Source organism: Scomber japonicus, chromosome 10 (assembly GCF_027409825.1).
Source record: "Scomber japonicus isolate fScoJap1 chromosome 10, fScoJap1.pri, whole genome shotgun sequence".
Taxonomy (NCBI): Eukaryota; Metazoa; Chordata; class Actinopteri; order Scombriformes; family Scombridae; genus Scomber; species Scomber japonicus.
The window spans coordinates 6,483,343-6,499,819 of record NC_070587.1 but is presented as its reverse complement, the minus strand read 5'-3'; the positions used below and the strand labels follow the sequence as shown (position 1 = coordinate 6,499,819).

General features: G+C 38.0%; 2 protein-coding genes across 2 annotated transcripts; one reads left to right on the top strand and one right to left on the bottom strand.

Moving 5' to 3' along the window:
* The first annotated feature begins 882 nt into the window (after positions 1–882).
* LOC128367132 (cytochrome P450 4B1) lies at positions 883–9,454 on the top strand. The gene is made up of 12 exons (XM_053327949.1): positions 883–1,144; positions 2,231–2,375; positions 2,522–2,566; positions 2,659–2,786; positions 3,001–3,125; positions 3,259–3,413; positions 3,553–3,659; positions 5,851–6,041; positions 6,219–6,352; positions 6,905–6,969; positions 7,291–7,373; positions 8,259–9,454. Exons 1-12 carry the CDS (start codon positions 953–955, stop codon positions 8,434–8,436), a joined length of 1,548 nt encoding a protein of 515 aa, XP_053183924.1. The 5' UTR covers positions 883–952; the 3' UTR covers positions 8,437–9,454.
* A 130-nt stretch (positions 9,455–9,584) lies between these two features.
* ppp1r8b (protein phosphatase 1, regulatory subunit 8b) lies at positions 9,585–14,648 on the bottom strand. Its single transcript, XM_053327958.1, has 7 exons — positions 14,596–14,648; positions 13,632–13,692; positions 13,154–13,307; positions 12,537–12,754; positions 12,020–12,164; positions 11,669–11,733; positions 9,585–11,461 (listed from the first exon to the last, which is right to left on the bottom strand). Exons 1-7 carry the CDS (start codon positions 14,646–14,648, stop codon positions 11,108–11,110), a joined length of 1,050 nt encoding a protein of 349 aa, XP_053183933.1. The 3' UTR covers positions 9,585–11,107.
* Positions 14,649–16,477: the final 1,829 nt, after the last annotated feature.

Here is a 16,477-nt window from a genome sequence, read left to right as displayed (position 1 = left end):
GCAGACATTTCAGTAAATATTAGAGTTCTCAGTTCATCATACAAGGGACAGTATAAAAGAAAATGTGATTCATTTTCAACTTCTTTGAGTTATTATATAATTCACATAACCTTTCATCTTCAAGAAAGTTTTTAAATCTACCGACTTCAAGATTCAAGGGGAGGATTCCTGTATGTAAATGTATATTCCAATCTTACTCCCAATCTTACTTACTTACTTTTTAGTTAAAAATTGAATTTTTATTCATGTGCATTATTTTTGGAAAATAGTTCATAAGGACCAAAATAATCACTACTATCAATCAATCAATCTTTATTTATATAGCACCAAATCACAACAAAAGTCATCTCAAGGCACTTTTCACATAGAGCAGATCCAGACCGTACACTTTAATTTAATTTAAAGAGATTCAACATTCCTACATGAGCAAGCACTTGGCGACAGCGGCAAGGAAACACTCCCCAAAACAGGAAGAAACCTCATGCAGGACTGGGCTCTAGGTGGGCAGCCATCTGCCTTGACAATCAATCAACATTGAAAATAATATTAGTGGAGACAGGAATCTACTACTACTTCTACTACTAATGATGTTTGCAGTAGTCGTATAATGCAGTAAAAATTAATTCTGCACCTGTGAACCATCTAAATACAACAATAAAAGGCCCTGGCCCTGAGTGCTCTAGGCTGAGCCCCCCATGTTGACCCAACTCCTAGATCCGTCCCTGATTCTGACTCTGAACTTTCTCAATCCAACATAGCCTACCACGTTCTTTTCAAACATCCGATATTTCCGTCAACACGTGAAGTCATCATTTGATAGGCAGGCCGGGGGCAGCGCCCATTACGTCATACTCAACTAGTGGTGCGATTGCTTCCTTCACCTCCGTGTTCATCATCCGGTGGGACACTTTCTCCACTGTCATATATCTCCCGCGAGACAAAGAGCACCGGGATGGTTTTCGCTGAAGCGCTAGTGCCATTTCGGTCGGGCTGGCTTCACGTGCATCATTTGTTTGGTCTACTTTGTCTCGTTGCCGTTGTCTACAAGTTGTTCATTGCGCTCCGCCAAAGAAGAGATGCGATTCGAGATTTTGCAGCTTTCACGGGACCACCGGGACACTGGCTCCTGGGACATGTTATGGATGTGAGCCATGCACCACAGCAGTAACGTAGCAACCACTTTGTGCACAGTTTATGTTATGCTGCAGTCTGCAGGGTTGGGAAGGTTACTTTGGAAATATTGTAGACAGATTACTAGTTACCGTATTTAAAAGGTAATATAAGTAGTGTATTACTTAACCAGAGTTATGTAATTTGTGAACTTGAATGTTTTCAACTGTTAGGTTAAATTAAGAATACCCAATAAGCCCACCAACATCAAATTTCAGGTGTTTTTCATGGATACTTGCATGATGTATAAAGCAATATGTATCTCTCATTTGAAAATGTATTTATTAGTTCATGTAGATTTTGGAATATAAAATAGATATATTTTATGGAAAAAGTCTGGCATGGCTTTAATTTGTACTGTGACACCATTTAAGCCCAGGTCATGATTTATTTACAAAAATATATATTTTTAATTGCTTTCAAATAACTAAAAACAGTAATATCAGTATTCAGTAACAATATTTTTATTCTCTTTTATTCTCTTCTTAAAGGTCTGTCTTCAGATGTAACACCCTTTGTAATCATCAACATTTTCCAAAGTAACTGTAATTTAAATGCACATTTTTTTCTCAATAACTGTAACGGATTACAGTTACATGTATTTTGTAATTAAATAATGCTGTTACATGTAACTAGTTACTCCCTAACACTATCTATGTGGGGGCTTTGTTGTAAATTGGTCCAAGTACTACTCTTAAGTTAAGATACTTTGAGTATTTTCATTTATGAAATTGAAGTTATTTATGAAGTTGAAGTTACTTTATACTCAACTACATTTGTCTGGCCTCTTTACTTTACAGATTAATATAGCCTAATGCTATTACATATGAAACATGCAACAATCTTATAAGACTAAAATTAAGGCAAGACATGAGTGTTTTTATGTCATGGTTTTGCTACTTTAAAAAAAAGAAATTACTGTTCCTCAATAGAGACACGCAGTTGTTAAACATGATTTAAGCAAACAGCTTCTCCATGCCAATGATTCATTTACAAAGCATGCAGGCTGCAGGGTTGAGAGGTTTGCTCAAGCTTACAAATGCTGAAATTTCCCTTTCAGTTTAAACAGGATGGGACTGACTTGGACAAATTGGTAAAATGGGGAAAGCAGTATCCTTATGCCTTCCCACTGATGTTTGGTCCCGTTGTTTGTTTCCTCAACATTCACCATCCAGATTATGTGAAGACAATACTGGCATCAACAGGTGTATATGAGTGACTGTTTTTATCTTTAATGATACACGTTTATATCAGTGTAACCAATTCAGTGCTTCATAAAATGCCATTGTGCCTCACTTTTACAACCAAAAGTCGATATATCACTATTTTTTATTTGTTTGTTACCTTACAGAGCCAAAAGATGATTTTGCATATAAGTTTATTGAATCTTGGATTGGTAAGACACCTTTTGCCTTTCTCCTACAGTTTATGCAACGCTTATTATAGAGTTTCCTCCTCTGCACAATCACTGTCTGTTTCTGTCTCCAGGGGAAGGTTTATTGGTGTCAAAAGGTCAGAAGTGGTTTCGTCATAGAAGGCTTTTGACTCCAGGTTTCCATTATGATGTCTTGAAACCATACGTAAAACTGATGTCCGATTCTGCTAAAACTATGTTGGTATGTAAATGAAAATGTATAGGTGTTTAAATCATAATTCATTATAAGCAAATACAAAATGAAATGATTAAGTAATGATAAAAACATAGGCTGAGACTGTCCAGATTACATATTTGTTTTCAGAGTTGGGTGGTGTAATTGGTGTGTTGTGTTGAGTTTTTTCCATCTCTTGTACAGATTTCACATTTCACATCTGCTCTCTTACTGTTGCCAGGACAAATGGGAAAGTCACTCAAACACCAGCAACTCATTTGAATTGTTTGAACACGTGAGCCTCATGACACTGGACAGCATCATGAAGTGTGCATTCAGCCACGACAGCCACTGTCAAACCGAGAGGTCAGTTTATAGAAACTTTCTTCCCACCACTGATGATTTAATGTTCGACCACATATGTCCAGTTACTTCCTTTGCTGAGAATTATGAGTGGAAGAAATCTGTTTAATGGACAAATGTTACATTCTCATTGCAGCGGAACAAATGCATACATCAAAGCAGTGTATGAGCTCAGTGATCTGATTAACCTGCGGTTCAGGACATTTCCATACCACAATGACCTGATTTTCTACCTCAGCCCACATGGATTCAGATACAGGAAAGCATGCAAGGTGGCTCACAGCCACACAGGTAACACAATCTGATGAACCAAAATGTCAATATAGTGTGCCCATACAATGAGCTTCTAGTATAAATGGCTAACATTTTATACATTGTTGCATTTTAAGAGTTAGTCTACAAAACTCATCCATTATCTTGTTTGTTGAAGAGGAAGTCATAAGAAAGAGAAAAGCAGCACTAAAGGCAGAGAAGGAGCTGGACCACATACAGGCCAAGAGACATCTGGACTTCCTGGACATACTTCTCGTTGCAAGAGTATGTTATGTAATATTCACAAAACTACACAAATCTGATGATTCATGAGAATAACTATGATTAAGAACACCACCCAATAACAGCCGTAAAATAGCAGACAGCCAAAAACTCACGAAAGCACACAAATATGCAGCCAACACAAAGGCACACAGCATTTTAAGGTCACAGTGATCGGTTATTGTCCTGTAAAGGGTAAAAGTTTGATGTGTAACCAGGGTTTAAAACTACACTAACAAAAAGGGACAGCTACTCATAAATGTAGAGTAATAGAAAATGACAAACTTTGAGATAGATAAATAATTAAATACAATAATGTGTAAAACCTGACATCATATGATAGATGAGGTAGCATAAAGTGCAAATAACGTGCAAGTGGCAAAAACAAGCAGAGAGGTCTGTTATTCATGTGCATAAGCTATCCGATGTTCAGCATATCAATGACCACTGGCACAAAGGGTTTTTGTGCATTTTGTCCTCTTAAAAAGTATACTTGAGCAGCAGCCTGAAGCACAATCTTCAAATCTAGGACAGTGTTGGCTTTCTGCAAGCTTCTGCTGGCTGTAAACATTCCTATGTAAGCCTGGTCATGTTAAGGTCTTCATACCAGACAACAGCACAAAAGATTAGGCTGTTTCTTTAAAATGTCTGATAAATATTGTAAACATAGCAAGACATCATTTCTTGTGTGAGATTGAGTCTCTTCAGATCAAAGAAAAGTGTGCGGATGAGGGCAATGTTCAAATTTATTTACCTTTAACACTAGTCACTGTATGGGCTGAATAACAATTTGTAATATAAATATAATTACAGAGTACAGAGTGGGCAACTAACACCTCTTTAACTGAAGTGCACTGGGGTTTACCATTGATAAATCACACATGAGAGACATAATAATAATATTTGTAATAATTACTTTATTCATAAAGCACTTTTTAAAACAGAGTTGACAATGTGCTTTGGCAGATGAAATAAAAGCAGGGTACTCAGAAAGCTATAAATCAATAGAGAGCCAATCAGTAAGGCAAATGCACCACAAAATGATGGTAACATTAAGGCAAAAGACTCTAAAACACAGTAAAGACAAGACAAAAAGACACAAGATGACAAGACGGTATAAAGATGACATTGCATAAAAGCAAGTCTGTAAAAATGGGTTTTAAGAAGTTATTTAAGAGAAGTCATTGATTCTGTGAGCCTTATCTTCTCAGGCAGGTCGTTCCAAAGCTAAGGGGCCCTGATGGACAAAGCACAGTCACCTATAGATTTATGCCTCGACTTCAGGACAGGGTCCCACCTGAGGATCAAAGGCTGTATACTTGCTATGGGGCCAACATATCCATCATGTAACTTGGAGCCAGACAAAATTGCTATTATAAGTGATCAGTAAAATCTTAAAAATCAATTCTAAATTGAACAGGAAGACAGTGGAAGGAAGCCAGGACTGTCAGGGTGATGTGAAGTCATCTGTTAAGACCAGTTTGAACACTTGATACACTTAGATCTAAAACAAATTAAAACTGCACTCGCCCCCCTGTTGGCTGCTTAAAGGAGGTCATTGGTTGTCTTTCTAAAACTTTCTGATAAAAATGGAGGTTTAGATATTGCCCTAAAATTTTTAAGAACAGATGGATCGAGGTTGGGTTTCTTTAAAAGAGGTTGGACCACAGCATGTTTAAAAAATATTGGAAGAATACCTTTTACTAAGGAGCTATTAATACTCAATAAAACACTGGGCTCACCTGTGTCAGTAACTTCTTTAGGACACATAGTGGGGATAATATCAAGGCTGCATGTAGTTGATTTCATTCAGGCTATAATTTCAGAAAAAAATGACTTCTGGCATGTAGAACACAGACTGGGAGGGGGGGGGGGGTTATTTGTTGTGTTACATCCTCAACTCTGTTTATGTTCTCCCCGCTGTCCAAATATACTGTGTTTGTGTTGGCTTGTCGGCTGCCCTCTCATCCAGTGTCCACTGTTATATCACAGTTTGGAACGTCCACTTCCCTTGTAACTGCTAACTCCACCCTCTGAGGGAACGCACACGTGCTACCTCCATGACTTCCAATACTTAACACAAAGCTGACTGCCATGTGTTTATTGTATATTCTATTTTTATATCTATTTTATTAGGAATATAGTCTATAATAGTAGTAATAAATCATTTTTTGCCGTTTTATTTTAACGTCAGGATGAGAAGCAGCAGGGTCTATCAGATGAAGATATACGAGCAGAGGTGGACACATTCATGTTTGAGGGTCACGACACCACAGCCAGTGGCATCTCTTTCATCCTCTACTGTCTGGCCTGCTACCCTGAACACCAGAAGATTTGTAGAGAGGAAATCATTCAAGCCCTGGATGGCAAGGACACTATGGAATGGTTGGATTACATCGCCATATAATAATAAAATAATAATACATTTTATTTGATGGCGCCTTTCAAGTCACCCATGGTCACCTTACAAAGAATAGCAAGTCAGCAGCTGGTTTGTGTGACTTTTAAGGCCCTCCACCCAATGGTTTAAAATACTGATGATTAACATTGTGTCTTTTTTAGGGAGGATCTCAGTAAGATTCCCTACACCACAATGTGCATAAAAGAATCCCTCCGTCTTTACCCTCCTGTGCCAGGAATGTCCAGAAAAATAACCAAACCCATAACCTTTTTTGATGGAAGGACTTTGCCGGAAGGTCAGTCACGTATTTGTGTCTAATTGTAAAAGAATTGAGTGAAGATGTCTCAGGTTTTGGGAAGTTCATAAGAGAGCCCACTTTTGCTTATATAATACATTTTACCCTACTAGGGAAAAAAAAATTAACTTCTATCTTCTGTTGGTGTTGTTTTTCCATAATGGACCTATGACCCTTACCCAGTTTGCAGCACACATTAACCCGTTAACATGCAAATCATCCCCTTTGTTTCCGAGATGTTGAAATCATCTTATTCCACAGCATTATACTTTATGTCAAATGGAAACATCAATCAGAAACATTCTTGATGTGCACCATACTAGACCAGACTCAGCCTTGCATTTCTTTTATCAGAGGAAATGTTGTAATGTCTGTTCAGATTTAAGATGATCTTCTGTGGGTTTGAACTAAGTCTGGCTGCTAAGCAGGGTTTTGTAATGACTCATCCACCAGTGCACCGCTATTTGTTAAAGGGTAGCCAGAGCTTTATTATATTAATGTTTATAGTACCAGCACAAGCCTGCATCAAAACTTTATTTCCTTTTTCCCCAGGTTCTCTTGTTGGAACAAGTGTGTTTGCACTTCACAGGAATGAAACAGTCTGGGAAAATCCTGACGTAAGTGAAGGTTTATTATCTGGTGGTAAATTGGAGCGTGTCACTATAGGGTGCTGATTTCATTCTGACCACTCACTACATGGTGAATATAACACAATATTAAAATCAATAACAAAGTATTGCTCCTTATTCTATGCCAAACCAGAGTTCTGCTTCAACATGAAATATGTCAAATAATGGAAGTGACAAGATAATTAATTAGTGTACATATAGAAACTGTCTGATTCCTGTCTTGACTGTCTGGATGCTTTACAACACAGACACCTGTGTGATAAGTACACCACACTGATGTTTTGTTTTTTCCATCCTGTGTCATCATAGGTCTTTGACCCACTTCGTTTCCTACCAGAGAATACTTCCACAAGGTCACCACATGCATTTGTGCCATTCTCTGCCGGGCCGAGGTATGTCCGCACCTGACACCGTGTGACTGTCACTTGGAACAGTTCTCCGTTTACAGCTACTCCCTGCCTACTCATTAATCTAACAAAAGTCTACACTTTGTGGATGTGTAACCTAGCACTGGCCCTCTTTTAACAACACAATAAAAAACTGTTTTTATGAAGGGTTAGAGTAAATAAGAGACAGGATGAACTCAGTGTGACCCTGGATTAACCCATGTATTAATGCAAATTATATTTCAGTTAGTTAGTATTTCAGTTAGTTTTATTTCCATCTAATATTCAACCTACAAACAGTACCAGACTTAAATTTTGGATTTAGGATTTTAATAAGCAGGTCTTAGTTCTAAGTGATAAATGTGTATCTCTTCATGAATCAGCTTGTTAATGTGTATGGTCTTTTAATTGACAGTCTCATTCATGCTACAATGCAAACATGTTGAGGCTGAGATGGATTAGTGTATTAAAACTACTCCTAATGATTTTCTATGAAGTTTAATAGTAAGAAAAAATACTGTATGCTGGTGTTTATGGACAGCATATAGGAAATACTCTACAGTAGCTGTGCAGTAAAGACTAATTTGGTGAAGCTTATTGCTTGTTCATCAGTTGCTCATTGGACAAAGACATTAGTTTCTTGGGTTGTTTTTTTGTTCACGTTCGTCTACAATATGGATGTGTGCAAGAGCAATTCTGATCATGCTGTGGATTTGATGTCTTTGATCTCAAAACAACCTTACTTTTTACCTCTGAATTAAAATGATCCATATAACTATGTCCATCTGCTGCATGTCTCACTCTAATCACGTAACTGTCCTCTTTTGTTATTGCTCAAAAGTATTTTATTTATCCTCATATTGGTATTGTGTCTCACGTTGTCATCTTTAGGAACTGCATTGGTCAGAACTTTGCCATGAATGAGATGAAAGTGGTGCTAGCCCTCACACTAAAGAAATATCACCTGATGGAGGACCCCACTAGGAAACCCAAAATAATTCCTAGACTGGTGCTTCGTTCACTCAATGGCATCTACATCAAGATCAAACCTGTAGACCCTCAAATGTAAAGGGAAGTACTGGAAGCCTTATAATTGACATAGAATCTAATAGATGATGAACTGCACAGTAATAGAGTAGTCATGTTAGCTGCTGAAAAAAGGTAGTATTTCTATTTTAACACATTTTATCACACATTTATTGCACTTGTGAAATAAGATGACTTATATTGTTGAGGTGTTGCATCAAATCAGTTTATAATAAATATTAAACGTGTGAAAGATAACATTTGCCTTTCTTCATTTGTAAATTATCCAAGATAAAAATTTTCAGAATAGGAAAAAAAACACATACACAAATAACAAAGGATCAGTTATGATAATTGACTCTTCTCTGCCAGCTTTCCTATCTACTATATCTTGCAACACAAAAGCATCTTGACACTTGTGTTCTAGTGGTTATCACCTCTAGTAGTGGTTTAAGACTGAGCCACAACAAAAGTTTTAACTGAGCACAATTATTCTAGCCTGCATTTTTAAAATTTCATCTCTTAAAACAACACCTAAAATTAAGAATATGCGGCCACTGTGTGAAGATTAATGTTTGACCTGTCAAAGTGATTTATCTGTGCCGCATGAACTGGTTTAAACGAGGTCCAAAGTACAACTGAGACATCCAGTTAATGTTTAACCCCCACAACAAAGTCTTAGAAAGGTAATATAGTGTGCTCTCAGTAACATGTTCGGCTTATGCTGCTATATTATCTACAAATAAGTCATCAAAGGACTTTCACTGAGATGACTTTTCATTTGGTATAAATTTGGAATACGAGAATTTAATATCAAAGCAACAGTGCAACATTTAATCACAGCTGAAAATACAGCAGTTATGAGTCAAAAGTAATTCATTTTTTATTTACAGTCGTATGATTACAAAATCCACATGCCCACAAGGACAGAAAGTCACCAGCACAGTTTGTAAAAATGAAACACTTGTCTTGTGATGTCCAACTTTTCACTAGTTTAAAGGTCCCATAAAATGATCACTTCCTAAAAATCTTCAGTGGTGACGTCATGCTGTACCAGAGGAAAGTTTAATAAGGTTATCTTGTATTTTTATCATAACTACCAGTTAACCATTGGTTTACACTAAGATAGATACCTTACGATCTTAACAAACTGTTTCAAAAGGAAATGCAGAGGAGTGTGGTGGTCTTGTGGTTGAGGTTGTGTACTATATACTGTGACCAAAATGTCATGGTTCAATTGTTGTTGTTGTATATCATTTGACCTTTCTTTCTTTTCATTTCCTGTCATCCCTTACTGTTGCTTGAATAAAAATGAAAAATAAAATAAAAAATACTTCAAAAATTGGAAATACAGAACATCACATTGTGAAAATAATGACACCATTTCACGGGACCTTTAAACTTGGAGTACACTCTGTAAAGTTCCACCAGTTTAATGTTGACATGTATGACACGGCTAACTATGTTTTTCCTGCTACTGTGCATAAAAAGGCACAGTTCCTATGTCAAGTTAGTTCTGGGCAAAAAAAAAAAAAAAAAATTAACAATGTACTGTATAAGCTGCACTCTACTCTGTTGCATGTCAAAGATGTTAACATGCTACGTAACCATTAAAACATCCTAAATCCAAACCTGTTTCTGTTTTTACTAACATTTTATTTTGGTATGTTACTGTACTAGAATCCATTCCACTATATTATGTTACTACGTGACAGCAGTCCAATCAATTGCCAAACATAAAACAAACTGTAAAATCCTTGTAGTTACAGTATACTGGTGCTGGGAAAATGGGCAACAAACCCATCCATTACACTGGAAAAAGTCAAGGGACAAATGCGATCACATAATGTTTGAACAGGGCAAATGGCTTTTATCCGCAAAAGAATCTGATATTTAATAATTTTAAGCTTGCAGCACTACTTTCATGAGATGCTATATGCAGATTTTGGACACAGTTGGGGTTAAAGTTACTTCAACAAGTGATAAACAATGGAACCTGCAAGTCCACAGCCCTCATTTTTAATCTCTCTGATATTTGTGCACAGGTCACCATCTAGTGGCTTATGGGGCAAATGCACTTCAGTTGATCTAATAAGTATAAAGGAAATGTTTGGGTGAGTAAAACAAAAACTCGATCACATTACCACAAGTAGGTTTTGCAAGTGTTAAAAAAACAGCCCTGTGTTTTTGATAGAAACTTAATCCAGATGTGACTTCATGTCTGGATTCTCTGACTTTTTCGGACTTCTCACAGTAAAATATCTCATATAAAAGTACTTTCTGCCATTTGTTTAGTAGCATTATCAAAATATTTAAGGAGTGAAAAAATGTTGAAACGTATTAAGTAGAAAACAAAACTTTACATCCATCACATCAATAACTCAATGACCCACTGCTATGTAGCCAGTCATTCACAGACAAGTATACCTAAACGCCACTCGGAGGCTCAAATGTACTGACAGGCTTTGTGAATTAGTTAAACTTTGTTTGCAGTCAGAAATATTGAACTGATTCATAGCCAACTTATTAACTGCTGATTTGGTAATGTGGATGATACCATGTGACAGACCACAGCGAAATTCTGTGGTGCCTTTTTTGTGATGACAATAAGTAACACAACCAATAAAAAAAAAGTGTATGACACCACCTCCTCCAGGTCACAGTCCCTGATGTATCTGCTGGTAACCTGAAAGTCAGCAGCTTTGAGAAACTGGTTAGATGAGTAGTGAAGGGGTGGGTTTCTTGCCTGGCCAAGCTTCTTTGGCATACTTCTTTTTGCGTGGCTCGTTGTGGGTCTCTGGTAGGTAGGGGGCTGTGACAGGGGTGGGGTTGAGGGTGACAGGGGGCTGGGGAGCATCTGGGGCCAGGTCCACTTCTGGTGCTGGATTTGGGAAGGGCAGAGGAAGCCCTCCCTGCATAGCAGCACCTCCTGGAGCTCCCGTTGGTTGGTTCTCATGACTGGTGGGAGGCAAGTCCCCATAGAGACCACCGCCTAAGCTGTAGCCATGAATGCGTTTTGAAGTTATGTCATCAAGACCCAGAGTGTTTTGGCCCTCTGATCTCCGCTTCTGCAGCAGGGGTAACATAGTATTAACTTTGCAACTCATACATTAAGCCTCCAATGTAACATATTCACTTTAACGTTAGGTTTTACACTTAAGTAAGCTCATTGATTATTTTTTATTACAATCACTCATTCTAGGAATACTGGTGTCAACACTTTTAAGCCTCTCAACTGAATCAGACATTTTTAAAATTACAAAACCAAGTCTTACCTTGATGGGGATGACAGCAGTCTGCACCATATTTCTAAAACGTCCTACCGAGGGGTCGATATCCTCTGTAAGTATGTAAATTACAAGTGTTAAATACATTTCGGGCTCATCCCATGAAATATAGATATACACGTATATCTGATTGGTCACATAATATAAATTAAATACAGTTATATATTTTCTTCATGACAGGAAGCCCATGCCTGCAAACCCTTCCAATTAAATTAATCAATATGTCTAAAAGGTCTTAAACATAATCACCATTATTTAGTTTGGCATTGTTTTTCCATTAGCCTTCTATAGTATAGTAGTATAGTGTTTCTTTAATGCCACCTTCACTCTGATTTGTACCTGGGTTAATGATGCAATCCTCCTCATTGAAGGTAACTCTGGAGTTCCTCCGTTTCCTCTTAGGCCTCTGGATTTCCAGGTTGCCCTCCTCGATGGTCAGGAGGGAGATGCGCTTGTTGTGAGCTGTGTTGAACTCTGTCAGGTTCTGGCAGAGTGCAGACATCAAAAGAAAAATGTGTGTTATGCGGTAGAATCAACATCAGGATATCACACCTTTACCACACGATAATAGAACCAGACAGAGGAGGATAATAAGTAATAACATAAACCTTTGTGAATAGCAAACACCATAAGTGAATTAATAGATAATAGGTGTAAACAGACCTTATAATCAGATCTGCTTAGTGTTTATATTAATTTGCTTCTGAAATTTGCATTCTTACTACTTACATAATCTACAATCTGTAAGGACGAAATTAAAATGATAAATATAACCGTGCCTGCCACTTAGAACACCAGAGGACATTTAAATTTATGAAAATTGAAACACTGTTATCAAGAAACTATGCAAATGTACCTCCAGCTCTGTCTCTTCTTCTGGAAGCCCGAGCAGTCCTTTCAGCTCCTCGTCTTCTCCTGTCTTGCTATCTCCTGTGCCGGCGCTGCCTTGGGTTTGGGGTTTCTCTCTGATGGTGTAGGTCCGAGTTGAAGCCCCAAAAGATATTGTAGAGTCTATAGGAACCTGCTGAGGCTTGTGTGGTTCCAGGCGGATGTGTCCAAGGTAAGTACCGTGTGCTAAATTGGTGACAATCAAATGACCAGAAGTACCTATGTTAGGACAGTTTATTCTTTTTTCAGATGTTTCATGTTATATGACTGCATTCACTGACGGATGTGGCCTCCCTCCCCATGAGTCAATGATGCAAACTTTGATAGCCTTAAGTTAGTGAATGCTTGATGTAATTTCCACTGATGACTAAAATAAAGCCAGTCTAGTCAAAGCTTTTAAATTAAAACCCTCTAGCAGTGCTCACAATGTACATACCTTTGTATAAAATAAACTACACTGAAATCAATGAGAGAAGCACATCTTTAGTATTTCACTCCCAGTCCTTGGACAGTATGTATTAACTTTACAGACATAGGCTCTGAACGTAAAATGACTTTAATACAATTGTGATTCTGATGTCTTACTGCTGTTAAGGTCTATGAGAAAGACCCTTTTCAGGTGTTTGTGGTAAACCAGGGCAGCATGGACACGTGAACATGACTGATGGTCGATGGTGAAATCACACCAATCTGGGTTCCTTCCAAACAGGTAGTACTTCTTTTCATCTATGATCAGTTTCTACAGGGAGAGACAGTTTCAGTGTTATCATCAAAAAACTTCTGTAAACAGTCTACAAATATCTCTGTGCCTCTGAGCCATAACTCAACAGTGTTGCTTCCCACTGAAAAGCTTAAATCTCAGGGCGGATGCTGCTCTTGCACCGGTTGGAAGCCATGCAGCCATTGAAAACCCCAGTGTGCAAGACATCTGGGACAAAGCGACTGTCAGGCTCGTATCTGGTGCGATTGTACTAACTTAACTCACACAATATTAGCTATTTCATGCTTATACACAGATACATTCTTTACACATGCTCAAGTAGGCCAACAAGCTTCCTCTTACCTCTACCAGTTTGTCTCCCTTCATTACATCTAGATGCAGCCCGACGGGTGGCTTGCCTGCCCTGAAAAGCAAAAATGTTGTAAATAAATCATGACGAGGGCTTAAATGGTGTCACAGTACCAATTGAGCCCATACCAGACTTTTGACTTCTTTCATAAAATATATTTATTTTATATTCCAAAATCTACATGAACTAATGCATACATTTTAAAATGAGAGATAAATATGGCTTTATAAGAAATGATCTCCCTTATAAATCAGGTCAGTGTCCATGAAAAACACCTGAACTTAGATTTTGGTGCTTGATGGGTTCATTTACCCTAACAGTTGAAAACATTCGTTGTAAAATTAGAAGAGTAATCAAATGTAATAAATTAAATTAAATTATATTACTTTGAGTAATTGAAATAGTTACATTACTGGTTACATTTAAAATAGGGTGACTAGTAATCTGTAACATTACATTTCCAAAATAACTTTCTCAACCCTGCTGTCAATACACACAACAACACAGTCTGACTTCCGAGTATGCATGTAAAGGTGATTAATACAAGCAATAAATAATTCTCTCGGTTTTATTTCTCCTCTTATGGTTAAAGACTTATTTATAAAAAGTGGCTCGACCTCCTGGAAACCTCCCAAAGAGTAAGATTTCCCCAAGACAAACGCAAAGAAATATGAAATTGCCCCATTTAGATGACAGAAATGCTACTGATGTTACCTATCATCCCTAAAATGAAAGGATGAATCGTCCTACTGCACAGGCGACGCAACGCTGTGTCTAAATGAATGTCTACGTTAACCAGGTAGCCTGCTAGATGCTAACATTAGCTGCACTAACTAAAGCTACAATATCTCCAATTCAAGGCGAGTTACACATATGAGCGAGTGTTGTTTTGTTAGTCTGCATCTGATATAGAAGTACAAACAAGCCGCAATGACTTTAGCATGTGCATTTTCTCACCATGTTGGACAATCAAAAGGAGGAGCACTCTCTTTGCTTGTTTTAGTCGCCATCTTGCTCAAGGTTTTCAAGGCCGAGGTGCATGTTGGGTAAAGACGCCAGTTTGGGTTTCACCGGGAGTTGTAGTTTTTTAATCCTACAAATCACATTAGGCTCAAAATTAAACCCCATTTTTATTTAGGCTTAGACTGCCCAAATGAGTAAAATCAAGTCGATGTCTTTCGTGATTACTGTCTTTTTAGTGCCAGATTCCCTCCTTTTGTTACTATAGTTACACCACAGCCTAACAGAGAAACACCCAAAGGGGATTTTATGCTAAAAGACAATAAATATACCAGATATCCACTTGATATGACTCACTCAGACTGCTGAAAACTCATATAAGCTTCCGATAAACTATTAAATGCATTTTTGCATGAAATGACTGTCTAACACATTGTGGACTGTGGCCTCCATCACTTACATTAAAAGCACATCTGAAGAAAATCTTTCCGTCCGAGGAAACACAAAGGGGGACCTTTAAACCAAAATGACTGTAAAGGTGGTGGATATCCACTTGATATGACCAACTCAGACTGATGAGGCATCATATAAGCTTCAGCTTCAACTTTTAAGTGTAGTTTTGCACAAAATGACTGTTAGGTCACACTTTCCCATTCACTTCAATGAGAAAGTGTGTCCAAACTTTTGACTGATGCTGTACATTGAAAGCAGTAAAATACAACAGCACCACAAGCCACAGCCTGATGACAAAGTTGAACCACTTTCTTACAGCTGCAGCACAAACTGACAGACAACCACTAGGGGGCCTCAGACCCAAGGTTTCTGATGTCAAATATGTGCAGAAACCTATGGCAGAAACATGGTTTTGAATCTGTATGTGCTGTTGTGGAGAGTAAGTGGTTTGAGAGCCTGAACGTCACAGGTCTTTTAGAGGTTTACATTTTGTGCAAGGGCCTTGCAGCTGATAAAATGCTGTGACTTCCTGACTCTGGGCACTGAAAAGACCAGGTTTGAGTCAGAGTGCGCTGTCAAACAAGGTAGCATATGATAAACAATGGAACTATCAGTCTGGATCGTGAGAAAGGGGGAAAACCTCATAAGTGATTAAACCAACAGAGCACAGCAATCTTAGTGAAGTTGTTGTAGGGTGACTTTGGAAAATGTTGTGGGTTAGACAGAGGCTGTGAGGGGCTTCCTAGTAATGTCAGAGGTGGGAGGATGGTTAGTTTCTTCTACAGTGTAGCTCAGCAGAAGGAAGTGAGGGTGTTGTCTTTACCAATTGTGTGAGATAGTTTGGGTAGAAAAAGGGCAAATTCCCTGCATGGCAGATGTTTCATGAATTTTAATAGATACTAAAACCAGGAGATACTGGGAGAGAAGGTTAGTAGAGTGACAAAAATTACATAAACCAATTCCTGGCTTAGGTGGGTGAATCATGCCAGTCCTTCTGTCCTCTCTATATTAATAATCATTGTTGTATTTTGGCATCAGCAATCTGATCTGTCCACAGTAGTAATGTAATAGTACTTAAGATGCAGGAACACGTTTCACAAAGTGACCCTGTAACACACTCAATGAACATTGCAGTTTTTGCAGTTCCCACACTCACATACGTATGAAAACTTCCCTTTTCTATAAAGCAATGCTGTTCATTTATGAGTTTCCTTGTGTAAAATGCATTTGGTTATACGAAGTCCAGTGCAATAAATTCAAAAAATAACAAGATTGCAAACCACTTTTTCTTCACGGCTTTACAATAGTGTGACAAAGTTTATGTGACATCACGTTGCTTCTGTGAATGCACGCATTGTGCAAAAAGCTCCTGTAACTTCCTCATTCAGTTTTGTGGTTTTTGACTGAGAAAGCATCCCCTGATATG

Excerpts from the sequence above, each read along its gene's own strand:
- LOC128367132 (XM_053327949.1), top strand. The coding sequence starts at position 953 with ATGGTTTTCGCTGAAGCGCTAGTGCCATTTCGGTCGGGCTGGCTTCAC. Across the intron at positions 3,126-3,258 it reads AGCCACTGTCAAACCGAGAG|CGGAACAAATGCATACATCA; the intron begins GTCAGTTTATAG and ends TTCTCATTGCAG. Across the intron at positions 7,374-8,258 it reads CCATTCTCTGCCGGGCCGAG|GAACTGCATTGGTCAGAACT; the intron begins GTATGTCCGCAC and ends TGTCATCTTTAG.
- ppp1r8b (XM_053327958.1), bottom strand. The coding sequence starts at position 14,648 with ATGGCGACTAAAACAAGCAAAGAGAGTGCTCCTCCTTTTGATTGTCCA. Across the intron at positions 12,755-13,153 it reads TCTCATAGACCTTAACAGCA|CACACGGTACTTACCTTGGA; the intron begins GTAAGACATCAG and ends TCACCAATTTAG. Across the intron at positions 11,734-12,019 it reads GGATTGCATCATTAACCCAG|AGGATATCGACCCCTCGGTA; the intron begins GTACAAATCAGA and ends ACATACTTACAG.